The sequence below is a fragment of the Antechinus flavipes genome, chromosome 1, assembly GCF_016432865.1.
Source record: "Antechinus flavipes isolate AdamAnt ecotype Samford, QLD, Australia chromosome 1, AdamAnt_v2, whole genome shotgun sequence".
In the NCBI taxonomy this organism is placed as follows: Eukaryota; Metazoa; Chordata; class Mammalia; order Dasyuromorphia; family Dasyuridae; genus Antechinus; species Antechinus flavipes.
In genome coordinates this window covers 325,121,147-325,145,868 of record NC_067398.1, presented here as the reverse complement: position 1 = coordinate 325,145,868, position 24,722 = coordinate 325,121,147, and the positions used below count along the sequence as shown (strand labels likewise).

Here is a 24,722-nt window from a genome sequence, read left to right as displayed (position 1 = left end):
TTACTGAAGTACACTGGCTCTGCTTTAAATGACATGCCATTGTCCAAAGTTCCAGGACTTCTCAATTCCTATTTTACTAGATTTTCCTTTATTTTTGTAGTTCTATTTTTATCATTTCTAGGTGATTCTTGGAATCACAATAAGTTACTTCACAGTTATCTTATGCAGTTCAGTTTTTCAATAGGATCACTTTTGAATTGTTAGAAACATTAAAAAAAAATCAAGATTTTTGTGAATTGTCTTGCTACTTTCCTCAAGCTTTTGGCTTAATTTGAGGCTGGTTTGAGGAATTAAACTATAAATTGAGAATAGTTTTGCCTCCTTGTAGCTTCAATTCTATTTTCGTCTTGTAGTTAGCCTTTTTACTAATATACCTAGTAATAGTGAACACAATGGACATTCTTTACTTCAGCACTGATCTCCCTTGAAAAGATTCTAGTGCTTCCCTATTTCAAATAATACTAGGCCTTTGTTTTAGATAAATGCTTTTGAATATGTTTGTTGTAGCATTTTTAATTAAAAAACCTTTCCTGCATTTGATGTAATCCTTATGTCACTGTCATCAAGATGATTAATTAGGCTAAAGTTTAATCATTTTTTGCATTCTTGAATCCATAGTAATAAGTGATGTTTTTTGGGATATATTGCTATACTGTCTACTTATCTGTACATCATCAATTTCTATTACTAGTGCTATGGACTTTTCCTTTTTTAATGCTCCCAAGTTAAGGCTTCTATTTGCCCAAGAGGAAACTTGGTAAGGCCTTCTTCCCTCTCCTTTTAAGAATAGTTTATACACTGCAGGAATTCATTTTTCCTTAAATGTTAATACAGAATTCATTCAAATCCATTTAGTCTTTCTTTGAGAGTTAACTGTTCAATTTGTTTTTTGTTTTTTTTTTGAGTTGGGTTGAAGTAATCCTTTTCTTATGTTCTATAGTATTTTTTAAAAGCCATTCATTTATATATTCAGTTGCTAACATATAGTTAGTATGGTAGTTTATGACTTTAATGAGATGACTTGCTTTAATTTAGATCTAGAAGGATTTTTACAATTCATCTAGTTCAACTCCTTCTTTTTACATGAGGAAACAGGCAGAGGCTAACTGACTTGCCTGAGGTCACCTAAGTAGTAAGTGGCAGTTAGGATGTGAATATAGATCCTCTGGCTCCCAATTCTATCTTCTTACATTGGACTGTTCAAACTCTTCCCCTTGCCTTTCTCCTTTCCGAACTTAGTTCAAAATTGATACTGGTTTTTCTTATCTTCCAATCTTTGTCAAATTAGTTAAGAACTTTTAAAAAAATATTTTGTCAGTTTAAAATTTATTTCAGATTTGGTTCTCCTGAGTTCCAAAATAACTTTGTACTTGTTTAGGATTTTTGGATTGTAGACAAAATGAATAAAAACCCTAAAAATCTGATACCAAATGGATTGTAGTAGTTCTTATTTTTATTTGTATGCTCAAATCATGACCCATTTTGTTACTAAAAGTGCCAAGTTACTGGCATCCCCAACTCGACTGCAGTTCCTTCATAAATTGTATCATTTTCTTTAACATAATGATCAATGATCTTTGAATATTCAACATTTAGTAACTCACTTAGGTCTACACCTTTTGTTTGTGTTGACTTTAATAGCTACAATTTTACTGAATTACAAGGTATAATCTGAGCATGTCAAATACGGCATATCCCATTTTCTTAGGAAGAATGTTTGGAGTTTAATCTTTTTTTAGAGAGTATGCTTTATGGAATGTATTTTTAGAATCAACCAATTTCCCTTTGATTATATTGGAGCCTTTTATTTCTTGTTGTCAACGAATAATGTCTTCATAATTTGAATCAGTGTTCAATATGTAAAATTCCTTCTTCAGATTACATACTAAAAATGTGTATCTTAATCTGAGTTAAACTTAAGGTTGCTTTTTGACAGTACTATGTGAATACAGTCTCTTCACTGTAGTATTTTTGCATGATTTTCTGAAATAGTCATTGGAGTCCTTGGAAAACTATGGTTTTCTGGGAGATCATTAAATGTCAGATTATTTTGCCAAGCTAGGTCTTCAAGTTTTACAATTGCATTTGGTTTGTTAAGACTTAAAATATCTTACCTTATCAATTTTTCAATGTGCACTACTTATTCCATCTATACAATTTTTACTGCACGTTGCTTTAAGAGTTAACTTTTTGTTCTAAATCAATTATCTTATATTTTTATTAATAATAGAATAAATTTCCTTTCTTGTATTGTCCTCCCAAACTCTAGATTTAAAAATTATTCTAGAGTTTCTCGAGATTGTTCCAGTCTCAATTTTGGGGGAATGAGCATCTAGTTCACATTGCAATATTATTCCTTTCTTATGGAGATTTCTACTTGTCTTTTGTTTCCTAATATTTATTATTTTTCCATATCAGTAATACTATTGCTAATTCCTTTCTCTAGTCTCTGCTGTTTTTATGAAACTTCCCTTGGGTATTCCGTCCTACCTTTTGCATTGTTTCCTCTCCTATGTGCATGTTGCTTTCTTTTCTTGCTCTCTGAGGTGATAAAGGACAGCTGAAATTAAAGATGACAACTACTCGACCCATCTTGCCCAAAAATGCCTGTCCTCCACCCATTTTATAAATATAAAGTTTCTTAAAGTTAATGGCTCATTTCTGCTTCAAATTACAGTATATAGGGGCAGCTGGGTGGCACAGTGGGTAGAGTACCAGCCCTGAAGTCAGGAGGATCCGAGTTCAAACCTGGTCTCAAGACACTTAACATTTCTTAGCTGTGTGACCCTGGGCAAGTCATTTAACCCCAATTGCCTCAGCAACAAAAGGAATTACAGTATATAACACACTCAACACACTTAAACTTGTAATAATAGTGCTTGGAAAAAAAGTAGTTTATTTGCATTGCTTTAATCTTTCTATTGTAGTGTTAAAATGCTAACATAAGCATTACTCTTCTACTACCTACTTACAATCCATTTTGGTTATGTACTACAAATACAATATATAATTTCCAAAATTTTCTGGGGAACTTGATTTGTGATTTTTTTTTCTTCTTATAAGCTTTGCAAATTTATTCACCTAAAATGTAAATTTTATACAGGGCATAATTTGTACATCTCTAGAAGGGCATATGCTATATTGAAAATCACAACAATGTGTAATAATACAATAAAATACAGAAAATAGAAAGGATAGATAGTGTCATATGGGGCACAATTATAAACAACAGTACCATTGGAGTTGTAAATTTAGCGATATAATACCCATAGTTTATAGAAACAACTGCAAATCAAGAGAATGTTCTGACAAATATTAAAACATTATATACACAATGAGGTAAATGTACCTTGGTCTTTCAAGAGGTAATTTAGGTTTAAAGCAAATGATATATTGAAGCATCTTCTTTACATGTAAATTAACACCAAATACCTCTATAATCATTTTCAATGGCACAATGTGAAAAAGGATATGAAAAATGGTTCATGACTTATTTTACAAATTTTGTTTAGAAAAATTAATGAAAACTTATGCTTTACAAAGAGTCAAATGTTATTAGCCACATTTTCAAAAGCATAACACATAAAAATTTAGCAATGGAGTGAAAAGTGCCAATGTTGTACTGCCATCTCTAAAACGTCCAAGAAATCCAGCATTCAGATTCCAGCATTTTTTTTCTGAACTTATTCCAGCATTTCAAACAGTTCACTGAAGCATCAGTAGCCATCCAATCTAGTACTACTCTTAAAGAACTGAAATTATCTGAGAATTGTCATTTTCTAAGACCTAAAATCTGCCAAATTCGAACAAGAATCTCCTCTCTCATTTGCCAAAAGAAATATCTTTAACATTTCACTTTCAATCATTGGTTCAATACAAGGATAAAATATTGTTGAAACATTACAAAAATTAATACAAATTTCATTTTTCTTTTTTAACAATACTTTTAGTCTGCATATCATACTTTTCTTGAGTAAAAACTAGGAAACATTGGTTTACATGATGCAAAATGACAGACTAATCAAGCCTTCTAAATTTAATTAAGGAAAGGCAAATTTAGTACTTATTACAGCAATATCCATTCTTGCATAATGTAGGCACCTTTTGATTGTATTTTTAATCTGGCTAAAGCAAATGTATATCTCCCACACATCTACTATTGTAGAGGGGCTCTCCTGTGCTTTATGATTTTTAGCTCAATCAAAAATGCTACAACTGATACCTCTGTCATTTCCCCAAATTGTATACAAGTCTGTGGCAGTTTCACCTAGAAAGCTACGATCTACTGGCAGATTTTAATAATGTCTAGTTTAACCTGAAAATTGGTTGCCATTGTCATGCCTTATTCACAGAAAATTAAGGAATAGTATTAAACAGTAGGGCAACCATAAAACCCTGGGGAAATCCAAAGAAATTCACTAGGAAAAAGTTGTAAACTCTAAATTAGTTAGCAAAGAGAAACATTGTAGAACTGGTGCTGCTTGTGGACACAACATATGCTTTGTTTTGTAGCTCTCTTTTTAGGGTGAGGATGGGGTTTCTGGACAGATGACATCTTTACTCACAATGAATATTTTTAGGATTAAATATATGAAATGTAAACGGCATGCAAGAAAGGCAACTGTTTCCATATTACCAAACTAACACCATCAAGCTATTTTCACTTAAGAGTTATTGCCACACAAATGTTCATTTTTACTTTTAAGCCATTTTTTCCAGTATTAATTTGGGGTTACTTAAACCATCACTGATCCAAACAGTTAGTCATTCATAAATAAAACTATATTAGAACCTAATAAAGAAATTTACTAATTGAAATCCCTGATTTAAGGAAAGTGTAGCCAGGAACAGTCTAATGTTAACTCAACCTTTCTTCTAATGATATTAAATATGTTTGCTGAAGTTTTACTTTTCACAAATTATAAAATCATACATTACAATTTTTTAATTAGACGAGAAATTTTGGTATATTCTTAAAATGACATAAAATCTTTTAAATGATAAAATGTATTGGTCCCCTGAATTTAATAAAAGCAAACTGATAAATCTCAATTTTTAAAAATTGTTCAAAAAGCTAGAGGCACCTATTTTCTGCTTAATATAACAATTACAAAAATGAACCTCCCAAACTTTTTTGAGAGGATAACAATAGGGGGAAGAAAAACCCTCAATTTTAGGCAAATTAGACTACTACCTGTATATATTAGTGGCTACTAATCATAGTTTCACTCATGAAGTCTTTAAATAAGTGAAATAAATGCTAAATTCATAAATAATATATCACTTAATTCTAAAATTACTTTGGTTTTGGACTAATTGTCTCTCAAATTTGTTCCTTCAGATTTTATGAGACAAGATATTATAATGCAACTCTTATTCCATTGCATGGCTATCATTTTTAAAATAAAAATATTATGAAGTTACTCCAATTATTTATTTTAAAATGGATAACCCTATGAATTCAAAGACTTAACTAATCAGCTATCTTGAGGGATATGTTTTAAAAATAGATGGATCACAGTGATTAAATAAAAACTTTGAAAACTGGGGAAACACTGAAAAGATTTTATAAGCACTGGAAGAAAAGGACAGCTTTTAACTTAATTTGCTAATTTGAAGCCTATGACAAATTTACTTTTTGTACTTGATTTAAAAACCAGATACTTAACAGATTTTCTTGTCTCAAACACCAAGTAGTAAATTAAATTCAAATACACATATTGAACATGTTGTGACATTCTGTTCACATTACCAAGAGAAAAAGTTAAATTCAAAGCTTTATCTTCTTCCAGGTTCTAATGATACCTCAAAAAGCACTCCAGCTTCAACTTAACTGATGCACTTATATCTTGTACAACCATTATCTTTCAATCTATACCTTGCTTTCACTTTCCTAAGGAAAAAAATCTACTGAACTTAGGGTGGTAATTACATTGTTTAAAAAAAAAAAAAACCAAAAAAAAAAACAGTTTTTGATCAGATAAAAGAAAAAAATTGATGAGTCATAAACAAACAACTTTTTACAAGCAGCTAAATATAGCAAACTTCCCCTTTTTTTTAAATTTAGACTTTATGCTCATTTTAAATTACTAAAGTACTAAAAGCATCTAAAGAGTGCCACTTAATTTTAAAAATTCTATTGATACTACAATTAAAACTCAATAGTATACTGTTAAAATATGACTATAAGTAAATCAGCTAACTTTAATACTATCTAATTTCCATAGTGGTTTAGAAGCATATTTTGGAAATTTTTTTTTTTTTTTTAAAAGAATGGTATCATTATATGCCCAAAATACTATGTATTTTCAATCAGCTAAATTAACCTTTTGAATTTAGCCTCTGTAGATGAGATTATACAAGTAGACTTTATACAATTTTACCAATTTGAATTAGAAAGACAAAGAAGTGGCACTTGTTGGTATAGTACAATTTCATTTCGAAGGCTTGTGATTCTGAATAAGTGAAATAATAGTATACAAAATATAACTGCATAAATTAAGTTCTCAATTGGATGAGGTCATTTTAAAATTCAAGGTGAATTTCATAAGGATAGTTTACTTCTAAAAAATCCTGAAAATCAAATTGTAGTACATTCAAAGTCTGAATCAAAGATAATTTTAGTGGTTCAGAATACTTTGAGATTGTACTAACTAGAATTAAATCATTTACATTACTAATAACGTCCTGTACAATTCAGCTCCCCCTTTTAAAAAGATAAATCTTTAGCAGAGATAACTAAAGTTAAGACTGGCAACCAACTTTTAAAAAACAACTTTCATGTTAATAAAAATAAAGAGACTACACAACTGTTTTTTTTTCTTCTTATGTTACTGTCCTGGGAAAGAGGTGTTCATAGTGCACAGAAAGAACCCACACAGCTTCTTCTTGGGTCCACAGTAATCCTGGGAATTAGTAATCCACTGTCACTTTCTTGTTTCAAAAGGAGGCAATATCCTTTTGTTCCCTCTCAATGAGGTAGAACAACTGACCTTCCAAACGAAAACCCAGGAGTAGATATGGATCTATAGTGTTATTCGGCTGAAATGTTGAATTACATTTTTATTCCCTCCTGTTGACTGAGTTGTGATAATGTTTTCTTAATACGTAAAGCTGTAAGCCTAGCTGCTCCATTGGCATACCAACATTCTCGCATAATTTTGGCCATAACTCTCAAAGCCTGCAGAAATAGGAAACAAAAATCAATATTTTTATAGGTAATCCAGAAAATAACCTTAAGACTTTTGTTTACAGCATTTACAGGTATATATTTATGAAATAAAACGCATAAATATATAATTTTATAAAGAAGGCAAGAATGGATTTTGCAATCATTTTTTGAAAGATTAAATGGAGGCACAGAGAGGAAAAATAATTAGTCCAAAATCAACACTTTATACTGCACAAAATTTAAATGTTTCAGTTTTTAAACTTTTAAAAACAGAATTAATAAAATTTAATACTAAAGTTAAGCTGAGTTTTTAATACAATATTATAAAACTTAATTATGTTTTTTGAAGATTTTGATCTAAATAATCCTTTCAAGAAAATATTATAAGGTTCAGTCATTGCTCAATAACAAAATGCCAATTAACTTGCAATAAATGTATTTGACTGTGATAAAAGTTTAAGATTACCAACAGAACTACTCAATAGATCTCACTAAATGAGAAATACATAGGTCTATCTGTGAAAAGAAATAAAAATTAAGGTTTTGGTTTTGATACAAAAAAATCAAGTTTTGGTAGACTATCTTTATCCAAGCATTCTAACTCAAAATGTTCAACATATCTTTAATAGCAATCTGTGTTGGAATTAAAGAGTTATGATGCTTATATTCTACTACTCCCTCCCACAATACAGTCCTGATAAAATGGAAGAAAGGGCAAAAGGAAATTAATGATTAAGAAACTGGCTATAGGAAGGCTTAAATATATGTGTCTTCAAGCAGTATGGCTTGTTCTAAATACAATTCTGCACAAATTGATGTCCAACCAAAATATCAATTGACACATCTTCATGAATTTAAATTAATTCATATGAAAATTATTTTATGATAACACTTGTCTTCAATTCAATAAACGAAACTTTCCCTAAATACTGGAAGCTAAAAATTATACAGTAAGTATAAGTAGCACTTACTTCACAGCTCTGCCACCGATTTGGAATATTTGGTCGTAACTTCTGTTCACAAACAACTTTCCGCATTTCATCTACTGATGGGTCAGAAGGTACGAGATCATAATAAGGCAGTTGGTAGTCTTCGTGAATTCCTAGTTTGTTTAAAATATATATAATTTGAGATGTGCACTTTATAAAGTACTATAAGTTGCATTTAATTCAAGAATGATTGTTCTTTATTTACTAAAACAATTTCTTTGGAGCAGGGAAACATGCTTTACCTCTTAAAATAAAGATCACATCAGTAGCTCTAAGATGAGTATCTGCACTGAAGGTATCTGTCTAGAGTGGCTTAGGTCAAGTGACTGAACAAAAAGAATGTAATATTTATTCATTTTTGGGTTTTTTTGTATACGAAATTTCCTTCACTAAGTCAACCAAAGCAAAGATTTTAGAGCTACAAAGAGGTAAAATGTTCATATAACTAGGATGTGTGAGAAGGAGGATTAGGATTAAGATACTGGTTGTAGGAAGGTTTACGTAGGTATATCTTCAAGCAGTTATGGCTTGTTCTGAATACTGTTTTGCACAAACTGACATCCAAAATGTCAATTGTCATTTATCTCCATGCATTTAAATTAGTTCATACAAAAGGCAACTCATATGAAAATACGATGGCCTGTGACATGTGTATAATACATATATATAAATACACACATATTTGTAACATTTATATACTAACATATTTTGCCTATAGTAGACACCCTTATAAAATAAACTAAAATAGATAAGCTTCTTTATTAATTTGATAGCACTTATTGCCCTCATAAGTAAAAGAAACAAAGAGAATATTGGTTTAAATAACTCCACAATAAATTGGCACATTGATGTTTATATCACTTATATGCTATCAAAGTAATAAAGCTATTTGTATATATTACTTTATATGCATCCATGATAAGATAGACATTAGATCCAGATATGCTTCTTTAAAAGCCTATTTTATACATTGTTATATTAAAAATACTATATAAATATATGTTGCATAGATATATGGACACACAACTCTTACCCATTTATATCACATACAAAAATAAAAATAAATATCTTCATTATTAGTGTTGGTCTTCTCTATCCAGAAGATATAACTTGACTTTAAAGTTCTTTATTCTCTGTTACACATTTGTATCAATAATCTGCTCTTTCCCATCAAGAAGAAATATTCCATATGGATTTCCTTTATTCCTGTTTATTTTTTTAGATGCCATAGCCTGACTTTCAGGCTATTTTAAAAGGGTATAGTTCTTCCTCTCAACCAGTAGTCTCTTTATCCAATACATTAAAACAATCAAACAGAAGATATTTTAAAAATGCATACATCTGCCCTCTTTACACATGGATTCAGATGGTAGACTGGAAACCAGAAAGCTGCCCCCAAAATACCCAAGTCACAATATATTTAATGAAGACAAATTATATCGTCATATAGGCGGTCCTAAAATTCAGAAGCCTGAAAGAAAAATTATTTACTTCTAAGAGTTGCTCTTCTTTAACAATGGGGATGTAAGGGGTATATAAGTACATAGCTTTAATGTATATAATACTACCTATTTGGGAGGAAATTATCATTTCCAGTTTGACATGCATTTCTACAACAGAGGTAAATTAATCTATCCTCTCTTTGGACCCATTCTACTACCAAATGCATTATTATTACATTTTTAAAAAATAATTTCTTGTGTTACTATATTTTAAATGTGTATACATTTATCAGTTTATATTGATTGTTAACTCATAAATGAGAACAAAAAGATATTGTGTATAACAACACATTCTAAATTAAGCATATATCATAAAGGAAATAAGAATAATGGGAAAAGGTATTATAGGAACTGATGTTTAAGTGAGAAAATTTCTTTGGAATGAGCTTATTTGTTGACACTAATACCTGATGAAATTCTTCCCAGTTCAAGGTATGAACCATATAATATATAAAAATAGATTCCTAAGTAACAACTTCTCTTGGACAGATAACTATTCTTTTGATAATTTCTAGCATAACATGAATTTAATTTATCCCTATTTCCAAACATCAGAATAGAAAAAGGTAAATAAAGACACAGAGGCAGAAAAACAAAGATACCTAGAAACAGATTATTTTCTTTTCCATAATCGAAAATGCCTCCCTTTTCTTTTCCTTTGTAAGTGGAATTAAGAGATAACCCTTATATAGTAGATTTACTAAAAGGCTTTATTTTAGCAATTTATTTGTAATATCCTTTGGGACATTTTTTTAAAGCCTTATATATTTTTTAAAAGCTTTATATTTATATAGTCCTGTGCAGCTTTTAGAAAGCACATTCCTCACAACCTTTTGAGATAGTGAGATAATATTCATATGTCTAAAATTGTAACTTACCACCAATTGAACATCTCCGAGCTATTTCCCAGAAAACTAATCCCATTGCATAGATGTCAGCACGCTTGAATGATTCAAAATGCTTCATATTTATGGAATCATCAAGAACTTCAGGGGCCATGTATCTATTAAGAAAAATCAATCAATAAACCTTAAAAGTTCTTTATGTGCTAGGCATCATGCTAAGAGCTAGGGACAGAAAATGAGATACAAGGCAGTCCCTTGCCCTCAAAAGGCAGAGACAAATGTATACAAAACAAGCTACAAATATACATACAGGAAATTAACAGTAAAGGCACTGGAATTAAGAGAGGTTAGGGAACACTTACTATAGAAGGTAAGATTGTAGTTGTGGCTTAAAGAAAGTTAGAGAAGTCTATAGGGATAAGCAGAGGAGTATTCAACAGTATCTGAATGAATTTTTTTTTTCCTTTAAAGACCATTTTATAATTTTAACTCCAAAAACAACCAACATAAAATACTCAAGAATTCTTCCATATCTATACTTACATATGAAAAGCTATCATATACTTTAAGAGTAGATAATTCAAATTAAGGGTTACCTGTGTCAATATACAATAAATGAAGTGCGAAGATACCTGATTATTAAATAAAATGTTTTATTGTCTATTCCTGTTCTTATTATAAAGACACTTATTCAGAGACTAGCAGCATAATGACAGTAGTAACCAGACTGCGCAATTATTTGCTCAACAAAGAGACAGACTTTTGAAAATGAATGGACAAAAACATTAATCTCTTAATTCTTTCCCATATTCAAATTTGACATATGGTTGAACTGATAATATCCTTAACTCAACTGTTAGTTCTTGTAATCTTAACTGTATCATGAATATTGTTAAATTTTAGTTTTCATTTACTTGTAATATTATTCTACTTCTGATACACACTGGCCAAGTGATCATTTAAGGTCAGGCAACTCTATAAAGTTATAAAGTCACAAAACAGAACCATCTGTGTTGGCAGAGAAAGTTTCTTTGCTGAGAGTTTCTAATACTAATGAAATTATGGGTTCAGACCAAAAAATTTTTTTTTCACTATACCATCCTAACTTGAACATTCTATCAGTTACAGAATGATTCATATATTACACAGCACTGATCTCTTGATAAGGGACACTGCTGAGCTAGCTAGTTGCAACACAGAAAGATATGTGTGCAAAGTAGAAGGGACAAAGAATGACAGTAGGAAATTCAAGGTCCAAGCCCTAGTCTCAGTTTCTTAGTGATTTTTCTTCTATATTTGTCACTGAAGATGAATTTCCTTCTTAGAACTCTTTTCTCACAGTTTCGCTAACAATGAACTTTCCTGGTTCTCACTGAATTTTCCTAATTTTTTCATCTGTTCAGTTCACTGGTTCCCTTTATTGTTTTAAATAATGTTACTGATTTTTTAAAAAATTCACCTTTACTTCCTCATAAACCTACCCCCTTACCAATTCCAAGGGAAAAAAAAAAAAAACCTTCTCATGCAATGAAGAAGTAGATTTTCTTACTTCCTAACTCTTGGTATCAAAAATCTCTTCTGATGATCCTATCCACTGTCGTGGCTTCAATTATCATTCCTATACAAACTAAACTATTCTCATCAAACCTAGATATAACACAAATCTAGGAGGTAGAACAATTACAACAAATGCCAGAAATAGGATCAGAAAAAGATATTGGCAAGCTAGAATACACGACCGAAAAAAAAGATGTTATCTAATATCTTAGAAATTATAAAATATTTTTATTCTAAATTTTCAAAGTTCTAAATTCTAAAATTACATAAAAAATAAGCTTTACATGTATAAACTAGATATGATTAAGTAGGTATGCTCAGCAGTTCAAAAAAAAAATCTGGGAACTTTAGTAGAAAATAAGTATAATACAGCATCCCAGAAAGACTAGTGCAATCAAGATAAGGGAGGTCATGATCTGGCTATTATCTCCCCTGGTCTCACCACACAATTTGGGTGCTGAATACAGTTCTGGGTGCCTACTCTGAAGAAGAGCAATGATAAGTTGTAGAACTTTGAGAAGAAGGTAACTGGAACAGAAAAGGCCTTGAGACCATGTTATATCAATATAATCTCAGAGATGTCGAGTGTATAGCTGAAAAAGACTAGAGGGGAGGAACAATACATAATAGCCGGAGCCCTATGATGTGGAAGAAGGATTAGACTTACTTTGTTGGGCCCCCAAAGGACAGAAGTAGGGAACCTATCATATCCTCCCAGAAAACTCAGGTTTATCATATGAAGTCAACTTAGTTCTTTTCTATTCTTTACTTCTTTATTTAATAAGGTGATAGGTCCCATATTTTCTACCTTCAAAATATCTTTCCCTTTGTTTCCATTCCCAATATTTCCATTTTGTTCTAAAGTTCTTGTTATCTCTTGTCTAAGTCTAGAGACACAAAATACTTTTAACCTTCTACTTATAGTCATTTCTCTCTTGTTTAGACTATCTCGTCAGACTAAAAGACAGAGATAGACAGAAATGAACCTCCCTATTGCTCTCAGGCTGAAAGTACAAGGGCCATAAGCCCATGTCTACTCCAACTGGCACAAGAGCTTTGATTCTTCAATCTATCTTGCTGGGATCTCACCATAACAATGCTAAATTTAGAGTAAACAGTGAGTGACTTAGTGAGCTTTAGTCCACTAAAGCGCAATACTCCAAGAGATCTGCCAGCATCAGTCTTCCCACTAGCAGGGATTATGGGTATATGTCTAGGCATCCTGGAGAATTTCACCCATCCACCTCTTTCCAAATTTACCTTAAGAAGACTATTACCATATTAATCTTTTATTGCAAAGCTGTAATCATTATTCCTTCACTCAATAATCTTCAAGTTTCCTTCTGGTTTACTGGATAAAAGGCCAGATTTGTCAAAATAACATTCAAGACCCTCCACAACTCAAACTTAACCTACTTTTCCACAGGAATAAAAGTGAGCTGTAGGGATCTGTTCAAGGTCTTCTAGCTTACTTAGTCAGGATCAGGACACAGGGTTCCTGACCTGACAAACATTGGTTTTACCAGAATACAAGGTTGCTTCTCTTAAAAAAAAAAATCCTATAAAATGGTTAAAAAAGTAGTTTCTATTTTGCAGTAAACTGGGGTCTCCTGAAAAAATATACATAACTCTACTATATCAAAAACATGACCTACCTAAAAATAATACTATTTACAAAATGTTTAATTAATGATTATTTTGTTGGCATTCTTAGACTTTCAAAGAGATTTGTGGGAAGTACTATAAATAGTCTGGGAAAGATATGAGCTAAACAAGCTATTCTCTAGAAAAACTTTCCTATAGAATTTTTTATAATGTCTCAGAGATCATATTTTTTCAAAAATAGAAATTGAAATATCTTGATATTTCAAGGTACTTCATAGGACCTTTTTGCAAAGCATGGACTATAGGAGACATGCACACACATTTATGCATTTGAATATATGCCTGCACATATGTGTTATTCTTGTTTATATATTTGTGTCTTTTCTTAAGCTAATAGATGGTAAGATTGTAAAAAGCAGAGCCTATTTTTTTGTATGCCTCACTGTCTTTCACAGTATTTTGCATACAGTAGAATTCAAATATCCTGTTGAATAAATATACCATGCTGTAAAATATATAACATGTATCTGGATACTTTCACTCTGTGCATCAGAAATTATAATCACATTAGTACATCTTATCTTAATACCCTCTATGATTTTTTTCCCCCACTCTCCAAAGAGTGCCAAGTGTCACTCAAAATATACACATTGCATCTTTTTTTCAGAAACTACCCATTATTTCTTTCATACACATAAAATGAGATAAAACTACTACTACAAGAATTTTTAGATCTGGCCATTTAAGACTTTATATATTCCTACAGAAACAAATATTTTTAAACAGAACAAACCTTTTTGATAGTTTTAAAGTGACTTAAGGAAAAAAAAAATCTCCTGGGTATTTTTCCATAATGACCTAATAGCTATATACAGAAATACCAGTTTTACACAGAAGTGAAAGAACTCATCAGATGACTCTGGGATAACACATCTAAAAAAGCTTTTTGGGAAGAGTTATAAAATGAAAAGACAAGATGTGAAGTCAAAGGACCTAGATTTTTAATTAATAGTTCTAATCCTATTATTTGCTACCAAAGCTTTATGTTTGCATTCTACAAACTAAATTATAACACCTTTAAGCTTCCCTCTATCCTTAGCCCTAAGATCCCATAATTTCAGATACAATAATAAAGCCACTATGAATATCCTTAAACATTAGCTAAGGATACTTAATTTCATCTAAGAAGGGTATCTTTAGGTAACAACTGTAAGAAAAAAAATCTAATTATGCATCTATACATATTTATAACTCATTTGTACATTTTACACAAAAAATATATTTACATAAATATAAAAGTCTAGGGAGTTTGATGTATTTCTAACTAAACAGTAATTTGTTTTTAAATTCTAAAAGTTATTATGTAGCCTGTGATACTGATACCAAATACCAATCTCACAGAACCTATTTTTAAAGCCATGCTGGTTCTTTGTAATCATTACATTTTTTTCTAAGATTTTTATTAACTACTATGATCCATTCTAGAATTTCCCCAGGAATCAAAACTGACCAAAGCACTTTCCCTTTCTTAGAAGTAGGTCCCAACAAAGCCTAGATGTTATTGGACAGAAGCAGGTCACTCTTCCATCCAAAAATGGCTATTCCAGTTTAAAGTTGCAAGGTGAAAAAAGTTTCTTACCTATAAGTGTGTGATAAAGATAATACCCACTTTCTCTAATTTGCACCTTTTCTTTAAGTGTGCTTCTCAGAGTTTCCCACTTTGAATGCAAAGAACCTTAAGTCCCTCTAACAACTGAGTATAGAAAATCAATAAAATATAGGTTTGAGACCAAGAAAAATTAAATACAAACTAGGAAGGGAAGGAATACAAATTAAATACTATTTAAAATTTTTTACCTTTTTGTTCCCACTCTGTGGTTCGGAGCTATATCAATTGTATCTGTGGCTGAATCATGTCTTACTGCAAGTCCTAAGTCTGCAATACAGCACGTTCCATTCTTCTTGACTAAAATATTCTTTGATTTCAGATCTCTATGGGCAATTGCTGGTTTGCCTAAAAGAACAAAAGTTAAATACAAATGTAGAAAAGATAACATATGTCAATAGTCACAAATTATCAATCTTTTTTTAAGGACAAAAATAAAATACAAAAAATAATAAAAGAAATGCTTACTATAAAAAGGTAGGTAGAAAATATTTCAGAGACTATGTCTAATATGTGTTCTAGTAATCTTTTCTAGCTTGAATTCTATTATTCTACTAAATCAAGAACTGAAAAACATTAACTCTGGAGTGAGTCACAGAAATTCTGATCCCAATTTGTTCTCCCCCTCCCGCCACAATCAATTATCAAGCAACTTCTCTATGCTGCCAAAGTTGATGAACAGAACAGTGTAGTATTATCCTAGAGAGTAAAAAAAAAAAAATCTAATTTAAAAAAATTACATAAAGAATAACAAAGCAGAGAGTAAAAGATAGGGAACTGCCCAAGCTCTACCCCCAAATCCCTCCAAATTCCTTTAAATAATAACTCTAAATAAATTTTAGAGTGTCAGAACACACAAAAAGATAGAGTGGAACAATTTTCTAGTCAAAGATAACTTAGAAGGTCAACAGAAAAGGTCTGTGGCACCAGAGTGGGAATCCAGTGTCCTAGGTGTTAGCAAAGCAGGAATAACCCTTGGGGCCTCTGAATCAGTGGGCAATACTGGCGATTTCCAAAACTTTTGGCTCTGAGATACCAAAGATGACTTGGAAAGTCAGCAGGAAAGGTTTACTAAGGTGAGAAGGCCTTGGGAAACGAAAAGATGGGGTGGGCAGTAACAGTCGTAGCTTCCAGAGGCCTCAGCCCCATAGGAGGTTGCTGTAGGAAGCTCTTTGCTGTTTTAGCACCTAAGAGCTTAAACACCTACAGTGCAGCAAGGACCCTCCTCATAGTTTCAGAGTAGAAGAGTGCTTTTGATCAGAGACCTAGAAGGGGCTCTTAACAAAAATTACACAAAATACCTAATGCTTGGGACATTATACCTTCCACTCTGGAGTTCTACTTTACCAAAGAGTTAAATTAATTTTACTCTATTTTGCTGCACTGCTAAGAGGTTACACATATAATCCTATTTCATATAAAATCTTCATTCTCAGAAATACATAATTTTAGTCTAATTGTTAAGAATCCTTGAAGTCCTTTTAACATCAGAGCCAAGCCTGGATACCATAGAATATTTTTAAATTAACAGTAATATACCAGTGGGATGAAATTGATTATGGAAAATTAGCAACAGAAATCATTCCCAAATCATGTTACAAATCAACCTGAGATCATCTCTTAGTAGTCATATACATAAACACATTACATCATTCCGAACATTCTGCACTTAGATGAATAATGAAAGAACACCTGAAACCCTACCTTGAGTGCCAACAATCTCCATGTGAAGATGAGCAAGTCCACTAGCAGTGGATAAAGCTAATTTTATCATTCCTTCCACAGTGACTGTGTACCTATTTAAATAATCAAAAAGGGACCCATGCTCATGATAATCTGAAACCAACCAAAGCTGAGTCCATGTACCATTGTCTGCAAAACAAAGGAATAGCAAAATTTTCTAAGATTTATGTAAAACATTTTAAATCATGTTACATAAATTGTCACATCTAGCTTTTAATACTAAAACACACCAACCTATATGGTTTACAAGTTTTATTTGACATTTACATTATATTTTTCAAAGAGCTTTTATATAAATATAAATAATAGATAAATGTGTGTGTGTATGTGTGTGTGTGTGTGTGTGTGTGTGTGTGTGTGTGTGTGTGTGTGTGTATTACATAATCTATTTGACCCTTAAAATAACTCTTCAGTGTAATTAGGTCAATGATTAAAATTCTGATTTTAACAAGAAAGGAAACTAAGACTGAGAGACAGCAAGACACTAAGGGACTTGTGAGGGATGAGGCTTATATTCCTGACTCCTAAGTTGGTCATCTTTCCACTCCATTGAGTAATAACAATGTATTAGTTTAAAAATTTTTATATATGTATGTGACCCAGCCTATTTTCAACTAACCTATATTTGAAAAAGTTCTTCAGCAGGTTGACTATATAAAGATAAATTTTTAAAAGAAAATATACTAACTTGAAGGGCATTTGTAATCTATATCAGTGAACAAACAGATCCTTGAAAGACATAATTTGAGTTGCTATTATAGTATTACTATATACATGACCTTGGACATGCCATTTAATATCTCTAGACTTGTTTCATCAACTACAGAAATGGTCTTGCACCCAAACAAAAGTCCCTGGGGACTGTGGCACAATACTGAATGGATAAATGACCAAATCAAGCCATATTTAATTTTTCATTCTTATCCCAACATTCATTTACGCTGATCCCTTAGAATAACCCAACCTGACCAGATACCCATAGCAGCAACTGTAGTGGTTTACCATTTCTTTCTCTAGCTATTTTACAGATGAGAAAATGAAGGCAAACATTAAGTGACTTGTCTAGAGTCACACAGCTAGTAAAATATCTGAAGCCAGATTTGAACTGAGGCATATGAGTCTGCTTGACTCTATATCTAGCAATCCATATCTTCCACTTATTTTTCAGTTTCTATAAAGTACCCTGAGTTTCAAAATCACACTTCACCAGAAAGAAACAATGATGTTATTCCCCAATGAAGTTAGGGAAGTGTGATTCTTGCCCTATAAGGATTCAATATATTTATTTATTTACTGAATTTCTGAGTTCTAACTAATTCTTTATACTTGAGTATCTACAAAAAAGGGAATAAATAGCATCTCTCTAGATCGGGGTCCTCAAACTTTTTAAATTGGGGGCCAGGTCACTGTCCCTCAGACTGTTGGAGGGCCGGACTACAGTAAAAACAAAAACTTTTGTTTCGTGGGCCTTTAAATAAAGAAACTTCATAGCCCTGGGTGAAGGGTTTAAACGTCCTCAGCTGCTGCATCTGGCCCGCAGGCCATAGTTTGAGGACCCCTGCTCTAAATCAATCACTCTCTAGAAGTTCTGAAATAGAATATGGGCTGCTTTGGAAGAATGGGTCAATGAATCCATACATTGACTCCTAGATGCTTGATTAATTATATGAACAGTTCATAAAAGTGAGTGTTCCAAAATTACAGTTATCCTATAATTTTAAAATAATCAGAAAATGTCTAAAAATCCTATTTGGTTTAAAGACAAAGGACTATCTCAAAAAGGCAAAAGTGGCACCAAAGAATCTAAGAGTGGTAAAAAGATGAAAATTTTAACTCTAACAATAGGCAATGGAAAGGGAGATAAAGAATTGAAATCCAGTTTAGGTCTTTTAAACACTATTTTCTTCCCTTACCCAAAACAAATAAAAAATCAAATTGAGGATGCTTCGTAGAAAATCTGGAATAGGTTTGATTACCTTGAAACATAATAAGCACCCTGATCTGAATAATGAGATAATTTATATCTAAATGTCACAGGAATAAACTTAATCTGTCATGTTTCAAAATACAAACAGGTAGTAAGAGGCCCCAGATATTGGATCTAGAATCAGAAAGCTCAAAGTTCAAATTTGGCCTCAGACACTTAGCAGCTATGTGACCCTGAATAAGTTAGTTTTCCTTATCTGTAAAATAGAAATAATAATACCTATCTCCCAGGGTTCGTATAAGGATAAAATGAGATTATCTATAAAGTTCTCTGTAAACAAAGTGTTATTTTTTTCCTTTTTTTCTTTAAAGGCAGTTGGGTGTTGCAAGAGACAGAGTGCTGGACCTGGAGTCAGGAAAATTTCAAACTAGAGGTCTGTTAAATGAATTTGGACATATCATTTTTCCCCCCTTGGGTTCAATTTCCCCCTCTATTAAAAAGAAAAAAGATTTTTACTAAATTATTTTAAAAGTCCCTTCCTGATATTTATATACAATTCTGTTCTGACATTTTTCCTAAATATCATTTAAAGTTGAAAAATACACAAAAATCAGACTATGAAAAAGTAAGCTGTGCATAGGATAGACTTCTATGACATCTACCAATTTTTATGATTCTGACTACTGTACCATTATAAAAGCACTTTTTCACCATTGCCTTATTTGGTCCTGACAATCTTTTAAATATGGCAATTAGGAGACAAGAAGATTGGTGATATTCCAAAAGGGGGAATTAAGAAAGGAAAATGATTTGGGGTGGTTGTTTGAAAATAAAGTCAGCTAATTATCTTGTACAATCTAAAGAGACTCTGGTAAACTGAAAAGATGAGGTGAATCTAATAAGATGAAATTTAGTCAAGATATAAATGAAATTTTACATTTCATCTTGTTTTCAATCATAAATGCTCACATTTATATTATGCTTTTTATGGTATTTATATGGTAGTTTTCCATTTCTGACCAAATTTCACTAATTATTGAATTTTTTAAAGGTTTCATAAAGTTAATTTTGTTATAAGTGACATATAAAAATTTTTTAAGTTTACCAACCTTTATTGTCAGCTGCTATAAACCCCAGAATGTTTTCATGACGTAACATTACAGTTTGATAAATTTCTGCTTCACGGAACCATGAACGTTCTTCTCTTGAAGAAAATATTTTTACTGCCACTTCTTCTCCTCTCCATTTTCCTCTCCAAACTTCTCCAAATCGACCTTTTCCTATGCTTTCTTGCAATACAATAGTTCTTGCAATAGTTCTTTGAACAAGTAATGGTAATCCTTAAAAAAAAAATCATTATTGTTATTAGATAAACCAAACTACATCATTTCTCATATTATACTCTCTCTCTCTCTCTCTCTCTCTGAAACACTGCAAAAAAGATTATGAAGGTACAAACCCATATAAGAATATGGTCACTATTCTTACAAAGTGGCCCAATGGACCATGAAGTATTAGACCAATAAGACAACTAATAAGTAAAATAAGGACCCTCTAAGCACTATAATGGTTTAAAATAAAGAGGGCTTGAGAAAAACTAGCATCTGAGTACAACTTTGAAGGAACTTATATTGAGAAAGGTATAAAGAAACAGAAAAGGAATAACAGGCAGAAAGAAATATAGGCAAAGTCACAAAAATAATCAAAGAAAGTAATAGTGAAGTAAACCAAAATTAGAAGAGAAAGTCACATCAAATGACTTTAAATGTCTAGCTGGGAAATTTGAACTCAGAATAAGTCAGAAGTATTAAACATTTACTAAGAGCACTAAAGACACTGTTGGAAGCATTGAGGATACAAAGAAAAATAATTCCTGCCCTCAAAGAGCTTTTAATCTAACAGGAGCTGGGATTTGGGAGAGACATATAAACAATTATGTGCAAATAAAGATATATACAAGTAATTTCAGAGGGAAAGCACTACCATTCAGGGGGTTCCAGAAAAGATTTCTTGCAAAAGATAGAATTTTAGCAGAGAGCTGAAGGAAACTAAACAAGCCAGAAAGTAGAGCATTCTAGACAGTGAAAAAAAGCAAATATATATTATTATAGATTAAAGTAGAATGTCATAAGATGTAATTAAGAATGGAAAGGTAAGAAAGAAAGGGTTCATTACAAAGGGCTTAAAAGCCAAATAATGATTTTACTCTTGGTGGTTGTTGTTTCGTCACGTCTGACTCTTCATGACCTTGTAGGAGTTTTGTTGACAAAGATACTGGAGTGTCTTTCTTCAGTGAATTAAGGCAAATAGAAGTAAAGTGACTTGCCCAATGTCACACAGCTTTGAGTGTCTAAATTCAAATTTGAATTCAGGTCTTCTTGATTCCAGGCTTACTGAACCACCTAGCTACCACGGGGCATAAGGAGTATTCAGAGGAGGGGGGGGAGGGAGAAGGTTGAATTAACATCTCCAGGATGAGAGCTTACTGAGCCCTTTTCAGAGCTGCTCACCCCAGCTGCCACCTGCCACCCAATCCTCCCTATGGCTTCAAAAGGCATATGCAACTGCTGCAATCAGGTACCATCTTAGCCAACAGGCTAAACCAAGCTGAATGTAACTGACAAGTGTCAAACTCAATTGGTGAAGTAGGGGAATGTGCACCCCCAAGCATGTGAAATCTTCCCTTTGGAAGAATTTAAAGATTATTATATAATTTCAAACTAGAGGTCTGTTAAATGAATTTGGACATATCATTTCCCCCATGTTGGGTTCAATTTCTCCTCTATTAAAAAGAAAAAAGAAAAAAAAGATTTTTACTAAATTATTTTAAAAGTTCCTTCCTGATATTTATATACAATCCTGTTCTGACATTTTTCCTAAATATCATTTAAAGTTGAACAATACACAAAAATCAGACTATGAAAAAAGTTGTGCAAAGAACAGACTTCTATGACATCTACCAACTTGTATGATTATGACTAATGACCCATTATAAAAGCACTTTTTCATCATTGCTTTATTTGATCCTGACAATCTTATATAATTATAAAAGTGGCCAAAGCACAGACTGGGGAGCACTTAGAGCTTGGTCCGACATCAAAGATGCCCAAGTAATTTTTGTGTTTGATTTGCAGTCATCCTGACTGGACTCTGATGACTGAAGTGCAACTCTGTCTCACTTCAATTCAATTCACACAAAAATCAAGATATCATTCATGATGTCACTGGTTCCCTTCAAAAACACAAGATAAACAACAATGATTTTACGATTGATTCAATGACTTATTGGATCCTGGAGGTAAATGGGAACCAGTGAAGTTTACTTATTGGGAGGGAAGGATAGTCAGGCCTGCACTTTATAAAAATTACTTTGTAGCTGGGGAGGATGATCTAGAATGGGAGAATTATGAAGCAACCAGGATGCTATAATCCAGACATGAGGCTTGTAACATGTGGTGGCAGTGTCAGAAGAATAAGAGGTACAAATAGGTTATTGCCAACAAATTGTATCTGTGGAGGCAGAGTGAGGAGTTGAGGATGATAGCTAGGTTGCAAGTTATGGTCATCAGGAAGCTAGTGAAATTCTTCAGAGTAATAAGAAAGTCAGGTAGAGGGAAGGGTTTGAGGGAAAAATATTTAGATCAGTTTTGTCCATGTTGAGTTTAAGAGGCTTAGATAGAAACAAATAAGAAGCTGAACATGTGAAACTAAAGAGAGGTTTAGGCTAGGAAAAAACATCCTGAAAATCATCTACTAAAAGATATAGAATTTTTAGCGTTGATTAAACCATTAAATATGTAATTATGTGTGTACATATACACACACACGGGGGGGGGGGGGGAAGGAGGGGATATTGAGCACATAGATGACACAAAGAATAGGACATGAGTGAAACGATTGAACAATAACACAACAAGAGCTCTTTGACAAAACCTTGAGAGAGACACATGATTAATGGTGATAGTCTTTGCTGGATCTTTATTCAGACCAAGAGTGTAAAGAGAGAAAAAATAGCATCAGGAGGAAAGAGGGTGAGTGGCAGTACCAAAAGCTACAGAGAAGTCAAGAAAGATGTAGACTGAGAAAGGTCATTCGTTTTGGTAAGAGATAGATCACTGATAACTTAGAAAGGACAATTTTGGTTTCATTATAAGAAGACATATTGGAAAAAAAATTCAAGCATGAGGAAAATAGGCATTGATTGATTATAAATATTTTTCTCCACAAAAGAGGAGAAGAGATGTGAGCTAGTGAAAAATGAAAGATCGTGTGAATTTTTTTTCTAAAGGTGGGAAAATATGAACTTGTAAAGAGAGAAAAAAGAAACCAGCAATCAAGCTTTTATTAGGCATTTACTATGTTCCAGGCACTGTAAATACTAGATACAAAGTAGAAGCCAAAAGAAAAACAATTCTTGCCTTTAAAGAACTTACATTTTAATGGGAAAAGACATCATTACAAAAAGAAAGTTGAAAAGTAAAGATTTGGGAGGCAGTTTTGAAGTCTAGAAGTCAAGAATAGTCTGGAAGGAAATGCAAGCCAGCATAGGCCCCTCCAAAAAATCGAGGGAAGATGAAAAAGATTTAAGAAAGATTCAAGATTACTTAAAAGAATGGGGATGACAGGGGATAAGTTGCTTAAGAAGTCAGGATGAAATGGGATCATATGTGCATATTGGAGTTTATCTTGGCAAGGAGAAGGGCTACCACTTCAAGGTAAATGGGTTGAAGAGAAGAGGAGGAGACACAAAGATCTTAGCAAATGGTTTCAGTTTTTCCCCCAGTAAAAAAGGTTCTTAACTGAGAATTGAAGGGAAAGGGAATCATGAGAAATCTATGAAAAGATGAAAAGGTCTAGAAAAACCATTCTCATGAATGGAATGATAAATTAATAAGTGAAATATAAAAGGATTTCCTTGCTACAATGAAGGGCCAGTTGAGACTATGGCATAAGTCTGTGGTTTTGTGACAGGATAAAAAATTAATTCATATGAAAGGAGAGATTGAAAAACAGACCATTAAGAGATTTATATAAAAGTTGAGTCACATTGAGAAGATCTTCATTTCAGAGTATCCTAAAATTTAAATAAGTTTTAGTTTAAATTTTAAAAGCTTAAAAAAAAAAATCTAGTGTATATCCTGAAGAGAAATTAGTGTGCATCTAACTATAGTCCCTTACATTAAAAAATACCAAATTGCTTGCTTGTATTAATGGAACAAGTTTAAACTTACTATCCTATAAGAACTTGCACTCACGGTACAATGACAAAAACAAATATACAACATTATATTAAAACCTCATCATTAACTACAGTCAATCCTTTTATAAAAATCAAAGTATATCGTAATTTATCTCATGTTTGTTTGGATATCTAGCCAAATTTTCTTGAAGTAAAACACATAGTATATACATTTGTGCTACAGTAGTCAGAGCTAAACAACAAAAAAATCATATGAATTGAATTAGAGCACATGCTTACAGAATATACCACACTTGCTTGTTTGTCCACCACAGAGAAATTAAAGGTGGCAATAAAATTCATTTTTAGGTATGTCACATCTGTTCCATCACTAGTGGTAGTTTAACCACACAAAAGTTAAGAATAATGAACTTAATCTATACTATTTCTATTCTTCTAGTCAGTTTTTTTTTCATATTCTGAAAAAGCTCATGTAAATTCCATTATGCAAATAACTTTTGAGTAGCTTTACAGAGGG

At 32.1% G+C, this 24,722-nt stretch overlaps 1 protein-coding gene across 1 annotated transcript in view; it reads right to left on the bottom strand.

Moving 5' to 3' along the window:
- Positions 1-2,876: 2,876 nt before the first annotated feature.
- Positions 2,877-24,722, bottom strand: part of TGFBR1 (transforming growth factor beta receptor 1) — a 50,741-nt gene continuing 28,895 nt past the window's right edge. The window contains exons 4-9 of the mRNA XM_051966724.1: positions 20,115-20,345; positions 17,040-17,207; positions 15,527-15,683; positions 10,541-10,665; positions 8,143-8,273; positions 2,877-7,180 (exon numbers count right to left, since the gene is read on the bottom strand). Of these exons, the coding sequence (XP_051822684.1) occupies positions 7,055-7,180; positions 8,143-8,273; positions 10,541-10,665; positions 15,527-15,683; positions 17,040-17,207; positions 20,115-20,345 (938 nt within the window). The 3' untranslated portion in view covers positions 2,877-7,054. The remainder of the gene's footprint in view (positions 7,181-8,142; positions 8,274-10,540; positions 10,666-15,526; positions 15,684-17,039; positions 17,208-20,114; positions 20,346-24,722) is intronic.